At 30.8% G+C, this 18,224-nt stretch overlaps 1 protein-coding gene across 1 annotated transcript in view; it reads right to left on the bottom strand.

The window, feature by feature from the left end:
- Positions 1-2,999: 2,999 nt before the first annotated feature.
- Positions 3,000-18,224, bottom strand: part of LOC133201004 (scavenger receptor class F member 2-like) — a 37,923-nt gene continuing 22,698 nt past the window's right edge. The window contains exons 6-9 of the mRNA XM_061336806.1: positions 5,141-5,278; positions 4,017-4,112; positions 3,439-3,547; positions 3,000-3,311 (exon numbers count right to left, since the gene is read on the bottom strand). Of these exons, the coding sequence (XP_061192790.1) occupies positions 3,113-3,311; positions 3,439-3,547; positions 4,017-4,112; positions 5,141-5,278 (542 nt within the window). The 3' untranslated portion in view covers positions 3,000-3,112. The remainder of the gene's footprint in view (positions 3,312-3,438; positions 3,548-4,016; positions 4,113-5,140; positions 5,279-18,224) is intronic.

The raw sequence follows: 18,224 nt of genomic DNA, 5'->3' as shown, positions 1-18,224 counted from the left end.
AACGAGAAGTTTCGGGATATATAACTCTAGAAATATAAGCTTAAAATAATTATAAAATTAGTTTCGGGATATATAACTCTAGAAATATAAGCTTAAAATAATTATATAATTATAGTTATATAAAATAGATCTTTTGGAGTATTATTAGTAGGTTGGTTTATCCTAGTTTATTGATAAAAGTATTGTTTTTGGAGTTTTACATTTTACATATGACGTAGCAGCAAACTCGATGCGGCGTCGTCAGATCTCCTCAAGAAAAATAAAGCAAAAGTCGGTGTTGGTTGGTGCCAGTAAAGTTTAAGGTAAATTCGTATTTTAGATAAGTTAGAAAAAGTTAAAACCTTCTTAGCCTATTTAGATATAGTATATTAAAATGTAAATTCTTTAGAAAATATTTGAGAATTTTTATTAGTTTAAAGTATTCAGATATTGACTACTCGGTGTGAGATTCTGAGCCAAAGTTTGTTTCTTAAATTATTGGAATAAATTTTAGTATAATCAACTGTGCAAGTTTAGAATAATTAATTTTGTTTTTATTGAGATTTAGCTAAAGTTAATTTACGGTGCAGTTTGGCACCGGCGGCACCGAGCACCGGGTAGCACCGTGCACCTGGTCGCACCGAGTAGTCCCGAGCACCGAGTAGTATATATTAGACCATTCTAAGTTGCATAGGTTATAAATGATGGTTGACATTAGCACAAGAACTTTCCTATATATGCATGACATGCTAGCATAGGAGGGGGGGGGGTGGACTTTTTGTTATTAAGAAGTAGATATTTGGATTTCAGATATAGTTCTGATTACAGTATCAGAGTTCCTGATTGTGCCTGTATAGTTATACTTAGTAGTAGCAGCAGATAGCACCGAACATCTTGAAGCCCCGGAAATCGAGAAGAAGTACAGAACACCTAGTAGTACCGGAAACCGAGTAGCACCGAACATCGAGTAGGCCCGAGCACCGAGAAGCACCGAGTAGCACCGAACACCGAGCTCCGTGGAATTTCGGCAGCATACTTAATATTGAAGAGACACTTTAAATATTTATTGAACTTTATTGTCTTTGATGCTATAATAAATATATGTACTGATGCTATAATAAATATATGTATTAACTGTTTATATATATTTCTTTCCTTTTTTAAAACTAGGTACCTTCGAACCCAACTATTGTAACGTGCCTCATAGGTACCGATTTGATGTAAAATTACACGTTACAATTGGTGGCAGTGAATTTATTTATATTTACTTATAAAACCCAAAACGTTACATTCCTCTAGACAAGACCTTACTTTGGGTACCAACATATTTGATTTGTATTTGAGAAAGTTTAACCTTTGATATGAGTTGTCATACGGGGGCATCAGTGTATCACAATCACATCTTGTTTTTAATGTAGGTACCAGAATTGAACAATATATTTCTCATTAAATTTAAATCATTTTATTTAAAAAAACATTAATAAATAATGGGTAAGATTAAACTGTGTCATATAAAACGTATAGAAATCATGCAATTGTACAGCCAACTCATGCCCATGCTCACCAATATATAAGTTAGATAAACCTAAAACACCGTTGGCAGTTGCACTATGTACTAGCTGTTTTAAATGAATTGTTTCTTTAATTTTAATTTTTTTTAAAAACAAAAATGAATCTGCTGATCGCATTAATAAATAATTTTATCAGCATTATTATCATTGTATTCAATATCATATAATCAGGACATAAAAAAACCCTATAAAGTATATATATAATGTCAAATTCATTTACAAATAATCAATTTTTCATTTAAAATTATTCTTCAAAATTCAGTACGTACAACATGTTGCGAATGAGATACAATATTCAAAAAAAAAAAAAAAAAAAAAAAAAAAAATCTTCCATAAGAAGACACTATTTGTGTTCAGAAACAGAAGTGATATGATTCTTCGATAAAATAGATTTGTCAGACTTTGCAATGGCTAATCAGAGAGAATCCTGATCAAAATACATGTCCTTATTCTCAGAAGAAATGGAAACATCAGCTGATTGCTTTAAAGGAACAATTTAAATGATGAACAGAAACATCTTACCTTGGACTGATTCGATAACTTAATAATGTTTGTTTGTTTAACGTCCCTTCGAGAATTTTTCAATCATATTGAGACTCCATCACATGCCGGTGGAGGGTTGCAAATTAGGATCTGCACTCGCTCTTAAAACTTTTCAGCAGTGAGGGATCTTTTACGTGCAAACACCCACACGGACCTCGGTATATTCGGTCTAATCTAAAGGACCGGTCTCTCAGTCCCGCAATGGGATTGGAACCCGCTACTTAAGGATCAATTCCTAACTACGCGATTCCTAACTACGCGAGCAAACGTCCTAACCACTGCGTCATGCTGGTGACTGTTTACGTAAGAACAAACTTTGTTTGGTTTGCCTCCTCTGTTTCCTGTATTTCTCTGCATGATACGTGAGGAATCAATTCTTATTTGTTGGGTACACCCGTAATACGTACATTATCCCATATTTCGAACCATCCTTAATGTCTTTTGCATACCCAACAAACTGGGCGGTGAGTCCTTATATTTACATTTATATATGAAATAAATAAATATATCCGTATTCCCCGCCCACTGACGCCAGACACAACGACAGCTGCGGGAAATTTACATGCATATAAGGCCATTGACCTTTCACTTGGCGAATTATACATTCAGTTGTAAATACCAAGAAATCAAAAGACTTAAATTTCAAGGAGATATACCAGAGAAAACTGTTGGGAATATTTCATTTTATCTACAGTCACAAGAGTCATGTTGACTGAGACTATTGTTTTCTTTTTTTTAATCATTTATTTTCTTTATGTTCTATTTATAGTTTTTTTTTTTTTTTTTTTTTTTTTTCAATTGGTGATTTGTATACCAGGAACATGTGTTATGTCTTTCCTGTAACTTGAATAAAAAAAAAAACACGTACCAAACTATACACGGAGTCTTTATATCTATTTCTGTCATTTTATTGTTTTTTTCTTACAATATTAGTGATACCATGTAGTAAATATTAAAGACATATTAAAATTATTGTTTGTTAAGGTTGAAAACTCAAATTCTACAACTTCACTCTAATGTTAGTTGTCATAAATGAGATCCATGTCTTCATACAAAACACTCTCTTCATCATCGGCATTTTTTTCTGTATGAGGCTTGAGAGGTTCCGAGGACAATTGTGTGATTCTTTTTTCTGTATGAGGCTTGAGAGGTTCCGAGGACAATTGTGTGATTCTTTTTTCTTGGCGTTTCCTTCCTCTGCACTTGTTTCTACAAGTCCTATAACAATTAATAAATATAAGAGCTCCTTTCATATAAATTTTTGCTGAATCATTTTTAATAAACTTAAACAGCATTGAAAAGTTTGAAATTTAAAATGGAAACAAGAAAATTTAAACAAACTCACCAGAATATTAAACAGATGTTTAAGCCCACATTTAAGCAAAGAGAAGAGAGAACTCCGTATAGAAATAGTAAGGACTTGTTTGTATCAGAATCTGATGATCTTCTAATGGCTGTAATAACATAAAATAAACGTGTGCACTTCCTCTTAAAATAATCTGAAATCCTAATATAATATTGACCACGCATTTTATTTTTTTTTCGAAGAGAAATTGTTCGAAACTGTTTAATTTGTTTTTACTAAATTAGAACATATTACCATAATCAATTTCAAAGTGATGTTATCAAGTAAGTATCAAAGAATAACGAGGTAAATAGGGTAAAACTTGTTTTTAACTTAAGAACACATACACTGTTTTTTTGTCGTGTGCAAAATCTATTTCATTTTATTTCTTTTTAAATATTTTGTATTATTGGATTACATATACCTAGACTCAGATTGTTTGTTGCCCACTCAGTGAAATTTTCAAAAACCAACTGTGAACTTTTTTCCTTTGCAATAATATGTAAATGAGAAAAAATGCTACTTAACCCTGTGGCTATACTTTTTAGATTTATATCATAAATATTATAGATTTGTACCACTACACTGCCCTAATATTGCGTCACATCTTCTGATTGCAGTGCAAGTGCTACAAATTTCCTGGCAGTTGTATCCATAACGACCATCTGGACATTCTGCAAAAAAAAAAAAAAAAAAAAAAAAAAAAAAAAAAAAAAACGAACTAGACAATTTATCCAAATATTGTGGATGTACAAAAAAAAAAAAAAACCCCCAAAAAACAAAAACAAAAGCAAAAAACGTAAATTTCACCAAAGGTTAAGTGCCTGATTTGCATAGGCTGTCAGTGGATGGGGACTACGAAAATCAAAGCGTGTCATTCACAACAATTGCAGCTCGAGTTCTACGATGCATTAAGTTCATAAGTCTCTTGATCTGAGCGAAAGAAATATTATTCAGCCTTTCTGAAATGCCTGTTTTCAGAATCTGAGGTCGAATTTCCTCGAAACTGGCACAGTCTAGAAACTCTTAGACTTCCAGTCCACGGACTGTTACTCAACTTAGTGAGACATATGACCATGATGATATGTGATATAGTGCATCTTTGCATTTGTCACTCACGTTCATCTCATTTTATCATTTTAAGAATATCAGCTAGAGCGATGGGAATGAAAGTCATTTTCAGAAAGCCTTAGTAATACTTTTAAGAAAGAAAAGAAAAATTATTTGTCGGAATATCGCTGCAATACTTATGATGAGAAGATGCAAGTTTTTATAACTTTTTATTTTTTTTATTTTTTTTTTTTTTTTTTTGATTTCCGTTAAGTCGGGATCAAACTTTGGTCCGGTATCGTGATGAAATTCGTTCAATTAATTTACCGACTTGGCAAAGATGAAGATGTCCTCACTTTTTAAGTGCAAAATTATACCCTATATCTGAATATTTTTCCTCTAAGATAGGATGTTGCCTTTCATATGCGTTTCAGTATGATATCTCTTACATTCTCCGCCTTAGTGAATGAATTTCATCATTGTGACCACCTGAGCACAGCACTATGTCATGATTTAATAAAATACACAAATCAGTAAAAAGTTAAACTTTAGCATTCAGAAATACTTTGTGCAGTTTTTTATTGACAACGCATTAAAATAGTTGTAGAATGATAAAATATATAATTTATGTGAATGACCTTTAATGCGTTACCTTGTTTACAAGTGTCTCCTTGATAACCTTTGTCACAGCCATTCAAGCATGTCCCGTTTACGTAATCACACTGTTCTTTTCCAAAGCAAACCCCGCATGACTGATTACAGTTTAGTCCAAACGCACCACTGTCACAAACTGTGAACAAATAGGTTTATAGATACACTGTCTATCTACTTTCTATTGTTGCAATTCTCATGATCATATGAAATAGATCCAAGTGTCTTTAACTTTTATACAAAAAAAATTGTTTCAAAGAATGAGGAAAAAAAAAAAACCCCGGATATTCTTAATAATAGCAGAACGATAATCACTATTATGATCTTTTCATTCAATTAAAACACAGTAAGTAATATTCTTTTTTTAAGTATTTTTTGAGTATAGCACTCTACAGGCTAATCTGTATGCTCGACAATAATGCATAACTTGTTCCATGAATCTTGAAATGACAAAAATGTAATACATGTAATTGTTATTGCAGGTATTAATTTGCAAATTTCGTTTGAATTAACATTTATTGCATAAGATCTTCTAAAACTCTCTATTGTCCTTTTAAATACCTAAAACTTTGCTCTTAATTCTAGGTACAATAAAATACGCTTATAACGAAGTACCATTGACGGACAATTTTATATATAAGAGTAATTTGTTATATTCATTCAGTTTTAAATATACTTTTCAAGTTACAGGAAATGAAAATCACTTCGGTGTAAGGGTCAATTCATAATAAGCGTGTTCGTTATAAACGTGATTTACTATACTTATGATGAAGAATGGAAAACATCAAATGTGCAGGTAAGTTCAAATTCTCGTATTTTTTTTTTTTTATTTTTTTTTATTTTATTATATATCCGAGAATTTTTCAGTTACACCAGTAAACGAGTTTCTTTATGTAACAAAAAAATAAATTAAAAAAAACTGTTTGTTAAGCACTTGCACCGAAGCGACTTTTGTGCATCACTTGAAAAAGAAACGTAATTGACCGTCACGTAATCAAGCAGGACATGATGTGTCAAAATATATACGTTATATTAGCTTAAAGTTTAGCGTAAAATATCACAGTACATCCTATCCAGTCACTTCTCTAAATACCGAGATATGACGTCAAAATTGAATATGACATAAAGTCAATGCAAACTTGAGCTCTCATGACGGGGATAATGTTATAAAGTTCACGTCTAATTTCATTAAAAGTTTTTACCTTTGAGGGTTGGTCCTTATTATATAAAGATGTCACATTGTTTAGTTTCTGTGAATTAAAATTAAGTGTATTCAATACGATATTGAAAAATCTTGACTTTGAAATGCTTCCTTTTTCAGGACGGTGTTAAGAGGTAGAATTTATTTGTGTGTATATAATATGCTTGCGCTAATCATTGTTAAGAATCACTGACTAGTTTGTTGGTGTTGTTAATGATCTTTGCATACCCAACAAATTAGACAGCGATTTCATATATTTACAATTCTATATGAAGTAAGAATAGAAATGTAAATAAAAATGCTCTATAATAGAACTGGAATACACAAAACATTTCATGTTAATTTTCGTAGTCCCCATCCACTGACAGCCTACGCAAATAAGGCACTTAACCTTTGGTGAAATTTACGTTCAGTTATAAAGATCGAGAAATCAACACACTTATCTTCCAAAGATATATGAAAATGAAAACAATTGGAAATGTAAATATATAAGAATAAACTTTAAATATAATAAAATAATAAAACTTTTAACTTTAAATATTTTGTAAACGTTTCTAAAAGGAGAATTTTTATTAAAAATGAATCTTCTTGGAATGGAAGTGTAATCGCTTCTCTTTAATAAAAATTACGATGAATTGGGAAACATCCTCAAATATGTGGATAAATTTAAATTCAAAGGAAATATTTCGTACATTGATAATACTATTGCTCATCCCAAGCACTTTTTCAGGAACTTTTGGATACCAAAAAAAAATATTTATGTCAAAAAAATTAGTAAAGATTGCGCCGGGGCGATTTATATGTTACACTTGAAAACGAAATATACTTGACCGTCACGTGATTAACCGGATCATTGTAATTGAAACAAATATGTAAATATGTAGTTGAGAGACCCCCCTTCTGCTAATTGTCTGTATTCATTTTCGTAGCTATAAGTTGATTTCATAACCGAGCTGGAAATGCAGAGATACGTTTTGATTGCAAATAAATATTTCAGGCAGCCTTACCATAGTTGCCTAGTTGAATGTTCCAGTTTTGTATTTTATCTGTATTTATGTTCATAGCATATAAATGAAAATCAAACCCGAGCTGTAAATGAAATGCTATGTACAAAATTTAATTTTGTGCTTCTAGAATCCTTGACAAAGCTGCGTATGTAATTGCATTTAAACATCACAATGAAGAAGACGAATGAGTTAACTAATCAAAAAATATAAATATGCAATAATGCCAGTGGATAATTCCAATGAAATATATAGATTTAAGAAACTTATTCAAGCTCAGAAAACCATTCAAACAAGGAAATGGTTGTTTGTATCTTAACAACATGATTCCAAATCTGGGAGTTTGTGTGACAGCGTAAAACCGGAATAAAATATACACCTTCCTCATTTTCTTGGAATTCCTCAATGTGATTGTTTTCTCATCTTCTTCCTTTTTCCTTTTTCCTCATAGAGAGATTTAAGTACAAATTAACCACTTTAAATTCTTGCCTACGATGTCATTATAACTGTATATTCCGGGATGTGAGATTTCGCAATATGACTGTCATGGTTACTTATGATTTAAACAAAATAGATACTAATGCTTAGTCCTATATAAGGAATACCTAATAGCTCGTCCTATTGTCAACGATTGAGATATTTCTATAAATTTGTTATAGTTTGTTTGTTTGTTTGTTTTTTTTTCCTTTTTTTTTTTGTAGGGGGGAAGGGGGTATGAAAACTGCAAAAAAATTATTTGTACAGTGGTTAGATTATTTTTCTTTTACGACTCCCAAATAAAATTTCCCAGATAAAATTTAACTGATAGGATAAATGAGTGAAAGATTACCTGCTTATATAACTGATAAGATTTACCAGACATAATATATAAAAGTGAAATATGTGAAGATAACGAACAGTATTCGAGCTCAAAATTCCATTAATTATTACAAAATAGGAGCAGAGCAAACACCGACCTCTAAGACATCAGAGGTGGGATCAGTGCCATGGAGGAGTGAGCATCCTCTGCCGACCGGTTACACCCGCCGTGTGCTCCTTGCCATGATGGATTTTTTTTCCTGCATAAATCCTTACGAGTCATAGGCAGGTTATTCAATTAAAAGACAAGATAGGCTAAGACCCACTTTTGGCCCCTGGTTTGGGGTGTCTTTTAGAATGATGCCACAGTTTATCAATAAAAACCTGTTGTCATCCCTGTCTTTGAATGAGTATTAGTTCTAAATTATGGGATACACAGAGATCACAGGAAGGTCAGAAAATATGTCAATTTCCGAATTTTCTCATTTTTACGCGAATTTCCATCGATTTTACACCACATTTTGTTTCAGAAAACATAGAGCACAAGCTTGCCTATATAACAAATTTATATATTTCATACACTAGTATCAGATGCATCTTGTGTATAAAAATCTCAGATAGGCAAGCTTGTGCTCTATGTTTCCCGAAGTGAAAAGAATCTCAAATTTGACAAATTTCCAACAGAATTGAGGAAATTCGGGAAAATGTCCTACTTCTGCACCCTCTTGTGGCCTCTGTGTAAGTTTTGAATCAAAATTAGTGTTTGTTTTAAAACAAGCATTGTTTTGAGTTCTTAACTACGAACTATCACAATTTTAACTGCGTTCTGATTTTTACATCAAATAAGGGGCTTATTTGGCCGTAACCATACCTTGTCCTTTGCCTTTGCTTTCACGGCTTTTTGTTTGTCATTGTAAAAGTCAAAATTTAATGATCAGGCATTTCAAGTTTCTTAAGAATTACACTCTTAATAAGAAAATAATTTTAAAATAAAGAAAGCATAATAGTGTAGGTCTGCGCACGAATGCAAACATAATTAACGTCTTTTCTAACATCATGATCATTCTTTTCAAAATACTGGCCTTTGTACGCAACACGCGTACTTGAATTTTTCAAATGCAATGACAAACCAGATGTGACTATGGAACGCAATAAAGTTTTAAGGTTTTTTTTTTTTTTTTTTCAAAGATTCAAATTTTATTTCTTGTATGGCGACCCTAAGAAGCGAAGAATATACTGAGTTTTAAGTTGACTGTGATCCACAACGTTCCTAAAATCCAAAATTTAACAATCATTACTCTACTGTTCACGCCTTTGACAATGTTATTTTCAGCAAGCTAGATTCAGAGTATGGTTTAAAAATTGTTTTACCACTCATCTGTCTCATGAAAATGTAACAATTTATGCTAACTTTTTCTCTGATTTTATTTATATAATTCTTAATTTAAAGGTTCAACATATTATCAGAAAAACAAATGCGATTGCAATAGAAACATAACTAAACTATCCCGGATTTTAAGCGCTCGTTGACAGACCATATTGACCTTCTTTAAATCTTCATAATATCATAACTCTGATAGATTTTCATTTGAAAATTTATTATATTAATGGATCTTTGATAAATGATAGTCATACAAACTTTGGTTAGTTTTGGTTGAATGTTGACAAAGTTTAAAACGTTGTCTACGACTTTTTGGGACAACCCACGTATGTTTTCATCAAATCAGTTTAAATATATGATTTCTACAGGTGAAGTTTTATGAAAATATTTTGGCTGAAACATCGATATTCTAGTTATGAAGTACAAGTAGAAACAAAACAATGTGCAGTTTTCTACAATTCTGATGTCTTAAAATATGAACTTCATCATCTGAATAATATATAGCTGTAAGCGACAGGAGTAAAAATAGAACAAATGTCAAATTTAACGACTGAAAGACAATTACATATATATATTCACGTTTAATTAGCACCTGGTCGAGATTACATTTCAGAAAAAAGCTAAACATTAAAGAAATCTTCAGGAAGACAAAAAGTTTACTGGATGGAGGGAAACTGTCCTACCATTTGCCTTTGCTATATTTCCTGTCAGTATTAACTCGCCAAAAAAATAAAACATCGGTCCGCTGTTCATAGCGTTTATGCGGTATAACTTGAAAGCAGGAAGTGGAGCCAGTAGATTTTTTTCAGAATAATCTTTTACTGAATGAGGCAAGGTCAAAAACAAATAGTTCTTTCCAGATCTTTATATGGCTTTGGATTCACAATTTTTGTTTTCCAGGAAATGCTCTCAGTTCCATTTTACTTGAAAACAGTAAAAAGAACCATAAAAAAGAACAGGCTTTTCCCTAACAATTAAAAAAATCTATAGTAAGCTATAGTTAACTATAATTTACTATAGTTAACTATAGTTAATGAAAGTTCCAAAGTTTTCACTATTGTAAATTAAAGTTTCAATGTTTTCACTATAGTAAATCAAAGTTTCAAAGTTCTTACTATAGTAAATCAAGGTTCCAAAGTTTTTACTTTGATACTATAGTTAACTATAGTAAACTATAGTTAACTATAGTTTATTATAGTATTTTTTGTTAGGGTTAGGTGCAATTAAAGTAGAATATTTTCTTTTTCAAATAATTTCGACGTTAAAATTATTATTATTGTTTTTTTTAGAATGTACATAGGGAATAATTTATAATTCGTATTGCACGAGAAGATTACCACATTTGGAATTAAAGAGCACATAATGAATTTCACTACTTACTCAAATCCTTCCTTTTTATTGTCTAATCTGCTTCTTTTTTTTCCTCGTCAAGAAATCTATATATTATTTTCTTTAAATGACGACCTAGGATGTCATTACAAGGGTATATATATTACGATATGTGTTTCACGCTATGTCTCTGTCAGGATCATATAGCAAAAATAATAAATATATATGCCTATTCTAAGAATGCTAAGTATCACGTCAAAAGTTTTCGTTTGCGATGTTATATATTTCTATACAGTGGATAAAGAAATAATCTTATCTTTTATGAAAGCTTGATAAAATATTTTATCAGAAAGAATAAGTAAATAGTAGTTTTTGAATGATTTACATCTTTTAAAGGTGCAGTTTTGTGTAAAACTTCATGTTCGAAACATCATTATGAAGAATAATGTCAAAAGCAAATACAAAAAATCTCTATTTGTCTGACTTCCTAAAATAGACATTTTATTATATGTTAAATATGAGACTGGGACATGAACAAAAATCGCTTAACCGCCAAATGTTACGACTGTAGGACAGTTTTATATGTGTAGAATCACGTTTAGCTAGAACTATCTAAATGAGACTGAGAAAGATACAAATCATCCTAATCTAGTTCTAAAACGGAAAATTAGTTGCATGAAAGGAATTATCTTACTGTAAGCCTTTGACTTTGCTATACTAGTATTTCCGATAAAAATTAATTTCCAAAGAACAAAAACAACATAGCTTCGCTGTTCATATTGTGATTGGAAATAACTTGAATACAGGAAATGACATTAGATGTTTTTATTAAACTTCTCTGAATGATTAGTACATATGTAAGTCACAAAAGATAGTTATTTGCGAATATTTATAAGGCTGTAGATTCACAGCGTATATTTGCTTAAAAATACTCCTTATGTTACCAAATTAAACAGCATAGGACAAGGTCATTTTTTAAAGTAAGGAATAAAAGGTTTGCTAGTAATCTTTTTTTTTCAAATATTTCCTTTTTTAGTATATTTTAGTTTCATTTTAATTGTTTCGTTAATTTATATTAAACTTTCTGTCTTGTTTAGAGAAATATTCGGCGGGAAGCATATTTCCCAAACTTTCTTTTCTTCATTCGTGCTTCTGTTCGATGAAAAGGAAGATTCTATATATTTTTTTAAACTTTGCCAGGCTTGTTTCTCTTTCCAACCAGATGGGGAAGCATGTGAATTTTTATAAGATATTTACACATATGTAATCTGTATAAAATAGCTTTCTTATGCATAAACTTTTGTTTCACTTGACCTTTGAAAATGTAATTGAGAAACAAGAAAAAATAAATAAATAAATGAATAAATAAAAATAAAAAAAATAAAATAAATAAATAAATAAATAAAAGAAAACAATAATAATATTAATAATGACAATCGTGGGTTCTTCTATAATAGTTAATGTCAGTAAGGAACTCCCCATTTTTTTTTTTTTCAATATAAGCTCGAAAGTACTTGAATTTAGGAACAGAACGATTTTTAACAATTTAATTTTATAGATGGACAATAAAAGGTATGAAAATTCAGAAAACAATTGTCTATCATGTCAAAAAATTTTATTTTTTAATGCTGTATAAAGCGTAGGAAAGGCATATTTTTTTTTTATGTTATTCGTTTTAGAAAAGTTTAGCGATTTTAATTTTTCGAGTCTTTGGAATATTATTTTTAGAATTCACATTTCATTTACACCAAGTGGACAAAATGGGAGATAACCTTACTTTATTTTACTTACTACTCTGTTAATTTACACTGTGGTTAAAAAATAGTATTCAGAAAAATTGATTGAATGTTTCATTAATAATTATGTATTAGTTTTTTTCAGCAAATAATTAAGTTTAACCTACGTATAGAGATCATAGTTAAAATGTGGTTTTATCTTCGGTTGAACAATACAGGTATAGAGAGAAAATATGTTCTTACAAAAATATGATTTCATTAAAAGTTGGATTTATTTACAGCAATAGCCACATTTGTATTGTTCATAATATGGGTTGAACGTTTATTGTATAAACATATTTGTAAGAACATTATTCTTATAATAACATGATGTTAACTTTACTGAGTCTCAAATATAAATTTCTCTACTTACTTTTTTGTTTGAAATTGTTATTTATGAAATGAAGTTCCATGCATAAATGTATGTAGGTTTGTTTTTGGAGAGGGATAGCAAATTTATGGTTTATATATATATATATATATATATATATATATATATATATATATATATATATATATATATATATATATGTATATATGTATATGTATATATATATATATATATATATATATATATATATATATATATATATATATATATATATATATATATATATATATATATATATATATATATATATATATCTGTCTAGAAATTTCCATGAAGTAATAGTATCATAATTCTTTGTTTTTTTCTTTAAAAATGACACTCCTCTGTTTTAAAGCGCATTTCTTTATGGTTTAGGTAACTCACTAGATTCTCTTATGGTAGGTAAGACGTATATTACATAACCATAGACAGTGTAACCATACATTCAGAAAAAAATATAGTCACTTATTTATTTATCTAATTATCTATTTATTTTTGATTAACATTTTTCCGAAAATATATGTCCTTGCTTAGTCACAAAAACGTTGCATTTTTAATTAACATAAATGACTTTAAATAACTTAATATTCTAAAAACACAACTGATTATATATCCCAGTGCAATGCAAATTAAAGTACAATAAAAAATAAATTGTTGGGTCATTTCAAGATTTACAAATTTATCAAATAACAAAACTTTCATTTAAAAATTTCCTTTAGTTCATAATCCCTTTGCGCCAAGCATAGGTCTAAATTTAAAGCCTTTCAACTTCATATGGTGAAATTTCTATATAAGTGAAAACTTTTTGAATTGGATGTTTTAAATTAATAATAGTATTTATATCACATGTTTTTGAGCTCACTGTACTTTGAAACTGCATGATAAAAAGTTACACGAACAACACAAGCTAAAATTTAGATACTATGAAAATGCATCTAAAATATACCAGATATTAGCCCCGTTTAAAGTTCAGTTCTCATAATTCAAACACATTTGAATCCATTGGACTTGTCAGAGAATTAAAAGATGCTCATGAAAATATGGGGTTATTTTAGACTTACGCAAGTTCTTATGAGGGTCTTCAAGGTCCATACATGAAGATTTTTTAATGTTGAAATTTCTGTTCCTAATTTCATGTACAATCCTAATGTTTTAATGGGTCAGGAAAACCGAAAAGACAAAAGAATCAGATAGACAGTTCAAAATAAATTTAATAAAAACATTAAAATTAAAAAAAAAAAGTCTTGTTGTACAGCTTTGCTAAGCTCAATGAATCGTTGGATGTGCCATAAAACTAGCAAATTTGAATTCTTAATCCAGTCTGAGCTTACAACAAAATTTAAGAGCTATTCTCTGTAATGACTTGAACTTTTATATAGGAGCTGTGGCACGCATAGTCTCAGAATTTCTCCAAACTCTCTATGATAAAAGTCTTTGATACCATAAACGCAAATCAGGCAAAAATTGGTTGCTACGTGTCATGGTTACCATAGCAACATCTCCTTAAGTTTGAAAAATGGCATTTTTCAACATGTTCAGAGTCCCACAGTTAACGTTTGCAGCAAAACAAACCAGTGGCAATGACTGTTTCTGAAAGTTGAAGGCCTGGTGTCTTAAATGCACGATAAACATGTTTGGTAAATCAACTATTACATACGTTACTATGGAAACAAAGTATTCAAAAGTAATAATTTTGTTCATTTAATTTTATAAAGTCATACACTTAAGAATAAAAACAATTATAGGTTGAAATGCAAGCAAATGATAGACTTGAGATCCTTGTAACATATACCAAGGACGAAATATGATATTTCTTATAGGTTGGCAATGGTTGCCATGGTTTTAATACCACAAAGGGATTTTAAATTTACTCTCTTAGTGTTTTAATCTTATCCTATCTTTTTAAAAAGCATATTTCTATATAACTGACGATCAAGTTTTAAAGGCGTTGGTGTGACCCTAATTTTCACATTTCAAAAAATTCAAATTCAATTCTTTAAATAGAGCGTTGCTATGGAAATAAGGTGAAAAACATGCATAGAAATCTGAAAAATTTTCTGTTTCCTTGGATACGTACCCTTGTATGTAGATTCCCAAAACGTTAAAGATTGATATATATGAACAACTAACCTGACTTTCAATTTTGACTACCACCCAATCTCTAACTGGATGCTAAAAGCTGGTACATAGGGTTTAATATTGACATAAAATTAACAAAATCGAACATTTTCTCTTCTTGGTAACCATAGCAACAGTGTTGTATTTTTCAACAAACTTGATCAATATATGATATTCAACTTAAGTTTTACCAGATAAGTACTATTCAAGGTGAGTAAAATAATATATTTCTGGATTAAAAGGTAAGTAAATTCCTAAAGCAGCAAAAAAATATCACTTTAAACAACCAGTACGTTGTTTCCATGGTTACATTGCAAAGTAACTATTAATCCCAATTTTTCTTATGTTGTCGGTGTTGCAAGGTCCTAATGATGTATATGTGCCTGTCATAACTTTTATTGTTTCTCCTCAAAATAGTAGCATTAACCCGATCATAGCAACAGATTTTGCGTGGTAGCACTGTGTTACCATGGTAATCATGAAAGTTATTTTTAGAATAATATTGCCAATACCTAATTACTTAAGGTCAAATATTTTCTATTGTTTTTCTTAGGTTGTTGATTGAGTTTGATCATGTAACATCTACCATTTGTGAATATTGAGCGTTTTTCAGCATTTTTCAGCATCTAATATGTATTCCAAATGTACCCATGGTTACCACTTACTTAGAGATAAATTCTAAATAGTTTCTTTATAGCATAAGTGGCAACAAGGTGTCATATGTTTGGGAGAATGGTTTGTTTGTTTTTCATAGTCTTTATTTACGCTTAATAAAGATTCAAAGTAGCTGAAAATCTCAATTTTTCCAACTTTTCTGGCTGTTACCATGGCAACCAAGACACATAGCAACGAAATTTTATTTGTTATATGTTTCTGGTGTCAAGTTGTAATAATGGGCAAAGTTTCATCTAAATCGGTGACCATGCGTGGCGAAGTTTAAGTGGATACAGAGAATCGCTATTAAAGTCTATTTTCATTCACACTTAAACAGAAATCTTGCATATTCTGTTCTATAAATGGCAAGAAGAGATTTTTACTTGATCACACTGAAAATCACACTTATTAAAATGTAAACATGATTGTAATTAAAAATATTCTTGAATGTTTACTTTAAGATTTACTAAAGCTGTATAGATGTACGGATTTTTTATAAGTTCAATTTTGATTTACATGAAATTAAGCAACATAAGTGGTTCTTTTTATACAAACGTTATTATGATTAAAAAAAATATATTATATGCCATTGACAATGACATTAATATTGTGTAACAACTATACAAATTGTTTTACTAATCCTTTGATTTAACATTTTCAAAAAACCGTTCTCCGCCCACATTAAAAAGATTGCTATTTCATTACCAGTGATAATTATAAAGAAAGAAACTATGACAGAGCACTAGATTTATAGAAATATAATTATGGAAATAAATCATAGATATTATGTAACAGAATTATCAATAGATTTACTATATTTTATTTTATTTAAATTTAAAAAAAAAAAAAAGTTTTACGCCAAAATTAAATAAAAGGGTGTTTTTGATCAAGGAATTAATGATTTTTTTAAAGGAACTTAACTATGGCAGAACTCTTATGATTTTATTTAGCATCAGGAATAAATAATAAAATGAAATAACTCAAAATCAATATACATGCTATAACAACAACCATACAAAGACACATTAAGTTTTAAAATGTGTTTTACATATTTCTACTTTGTATCTTTTTTCTTTACTTTTAAGAAATGCAACATTAAATGTCCGTTCAACTACGGAGTATACTGTGTTGAAATTTGTGTATTAAACAGATTCGATGCCTCACAGTATTCCTTAATGTTGGATATTACGGATTTACGATAAAATATTTAAAATCGGCATTTCTTAACAAGTTGTTTTCCATTGTATTTTTTTTTCATAAACATCATCCTCAAGAAGATATTAAAACTAAACAAATTGTTTACACTGTTTTAGCTGTTGAGATCTCTTCTTATTAATGTTGATATCAGACATTGTTTCCTCAGAAAACCATACAATCTGGCATTCAAATAGCTAATGTCTCTTTGGAGATCAAAGAGAATGTTACAATAGGATCGTTTAATGCAATCGCAAATAAAACGCATTGAATTGATTTCCGAAAAACAATGGGATAGGTCATTTGACACTTTCCCCCGACTGCCGCGAGTATAAAAGAGGAGCGCACGTGGCGAATTCCTCCTCTTACTCAACCAACTACTCCAGCGTTCTGCAATTGTTATAATTGTTTTAATCGTGTGAACGGTTCTATTGAAATCCTTCGCCATGCCACCCATAACATCCAAGAAGGACAATGCCATTGCTAATTCCACCAGGGCAGGAGCATGCTATAGGGCCAGAGGATACAAGCAGCAGAAGGGCAGAGGTGGAAGGAGGAATTTAGCGGCCGTCCGCCAAGCCCCAACTGAAAACATGCTAGAATCGCAGGCCAGGGACGAAATGTGTTCGAAAGAAGTCGGTCCAGCCTCCACGGGGACGGTTGAGGACTCTGGGCATGAGCTGCTGGTTAATAAGGCCCGGGGGAAGCTGCCGTGACATCGGCAGATAATTTCGGGGCGATGCCAAACATGGAGGTTTGTGCTGGGGACGATATAAGTGCACATGCACCACTTTTATTGAAACCAAAAATTTGGGCTGGTAATTATATCAATTTAGCCTTACTTACAAAGGGCAGTGCAGAGCTGCAGCAGTTTGCAGCCGGGGGTAGTTTTTTATTGAACGAAAAAGATGAGTTTGAGGCTAAGCCTAAAGTGTTAAATGAAAAAAATTACAACCATCGATAGATGGATAGATGTCTTTCTTATATTCTTGCATATTTACATTTACATGTAAAGACATCCAGGGAGGGCGGCCGAATTGGTGCAGTATATGTTTGTTATTCGCGTTGCGGCGAGGAAATTTCCCGGCATGGGTTGGAAAAATTATGACGAGCAATTTAGAGTGCGCCAAGCAATTTCTTATAGAAACTGATCACAATTGAATTCTGAATTATGGTTACGCTTGATCGCTGTCCCGCCCAAGCAAGAATCTAGCCTCGCTGCAGCACACGCGCCAACCCAAAATTGTGTCTGTTTTAGCTA

Source organism: Saccostrea echinata, unplaced genomic scaffold, assembly GCF_033153115.1.
Source record: "Saccostrea echinata isolate AGI-Se365-2 ecotype Australia unplaced genomic scaffold, CSIRO_AGI_Sech_v1 ptg000042l, whole genome shotgun sequence".
Taxonomy (NCBI): Eukaryota; Metazoa; Mollusca; class Bivalvia; order Ostreida; family Ostreidae; genus Saccostrea; species Saccostrea echinata.
This window is presented reverse-complemented; position numbering and strand designations above follow the sequence as displayed.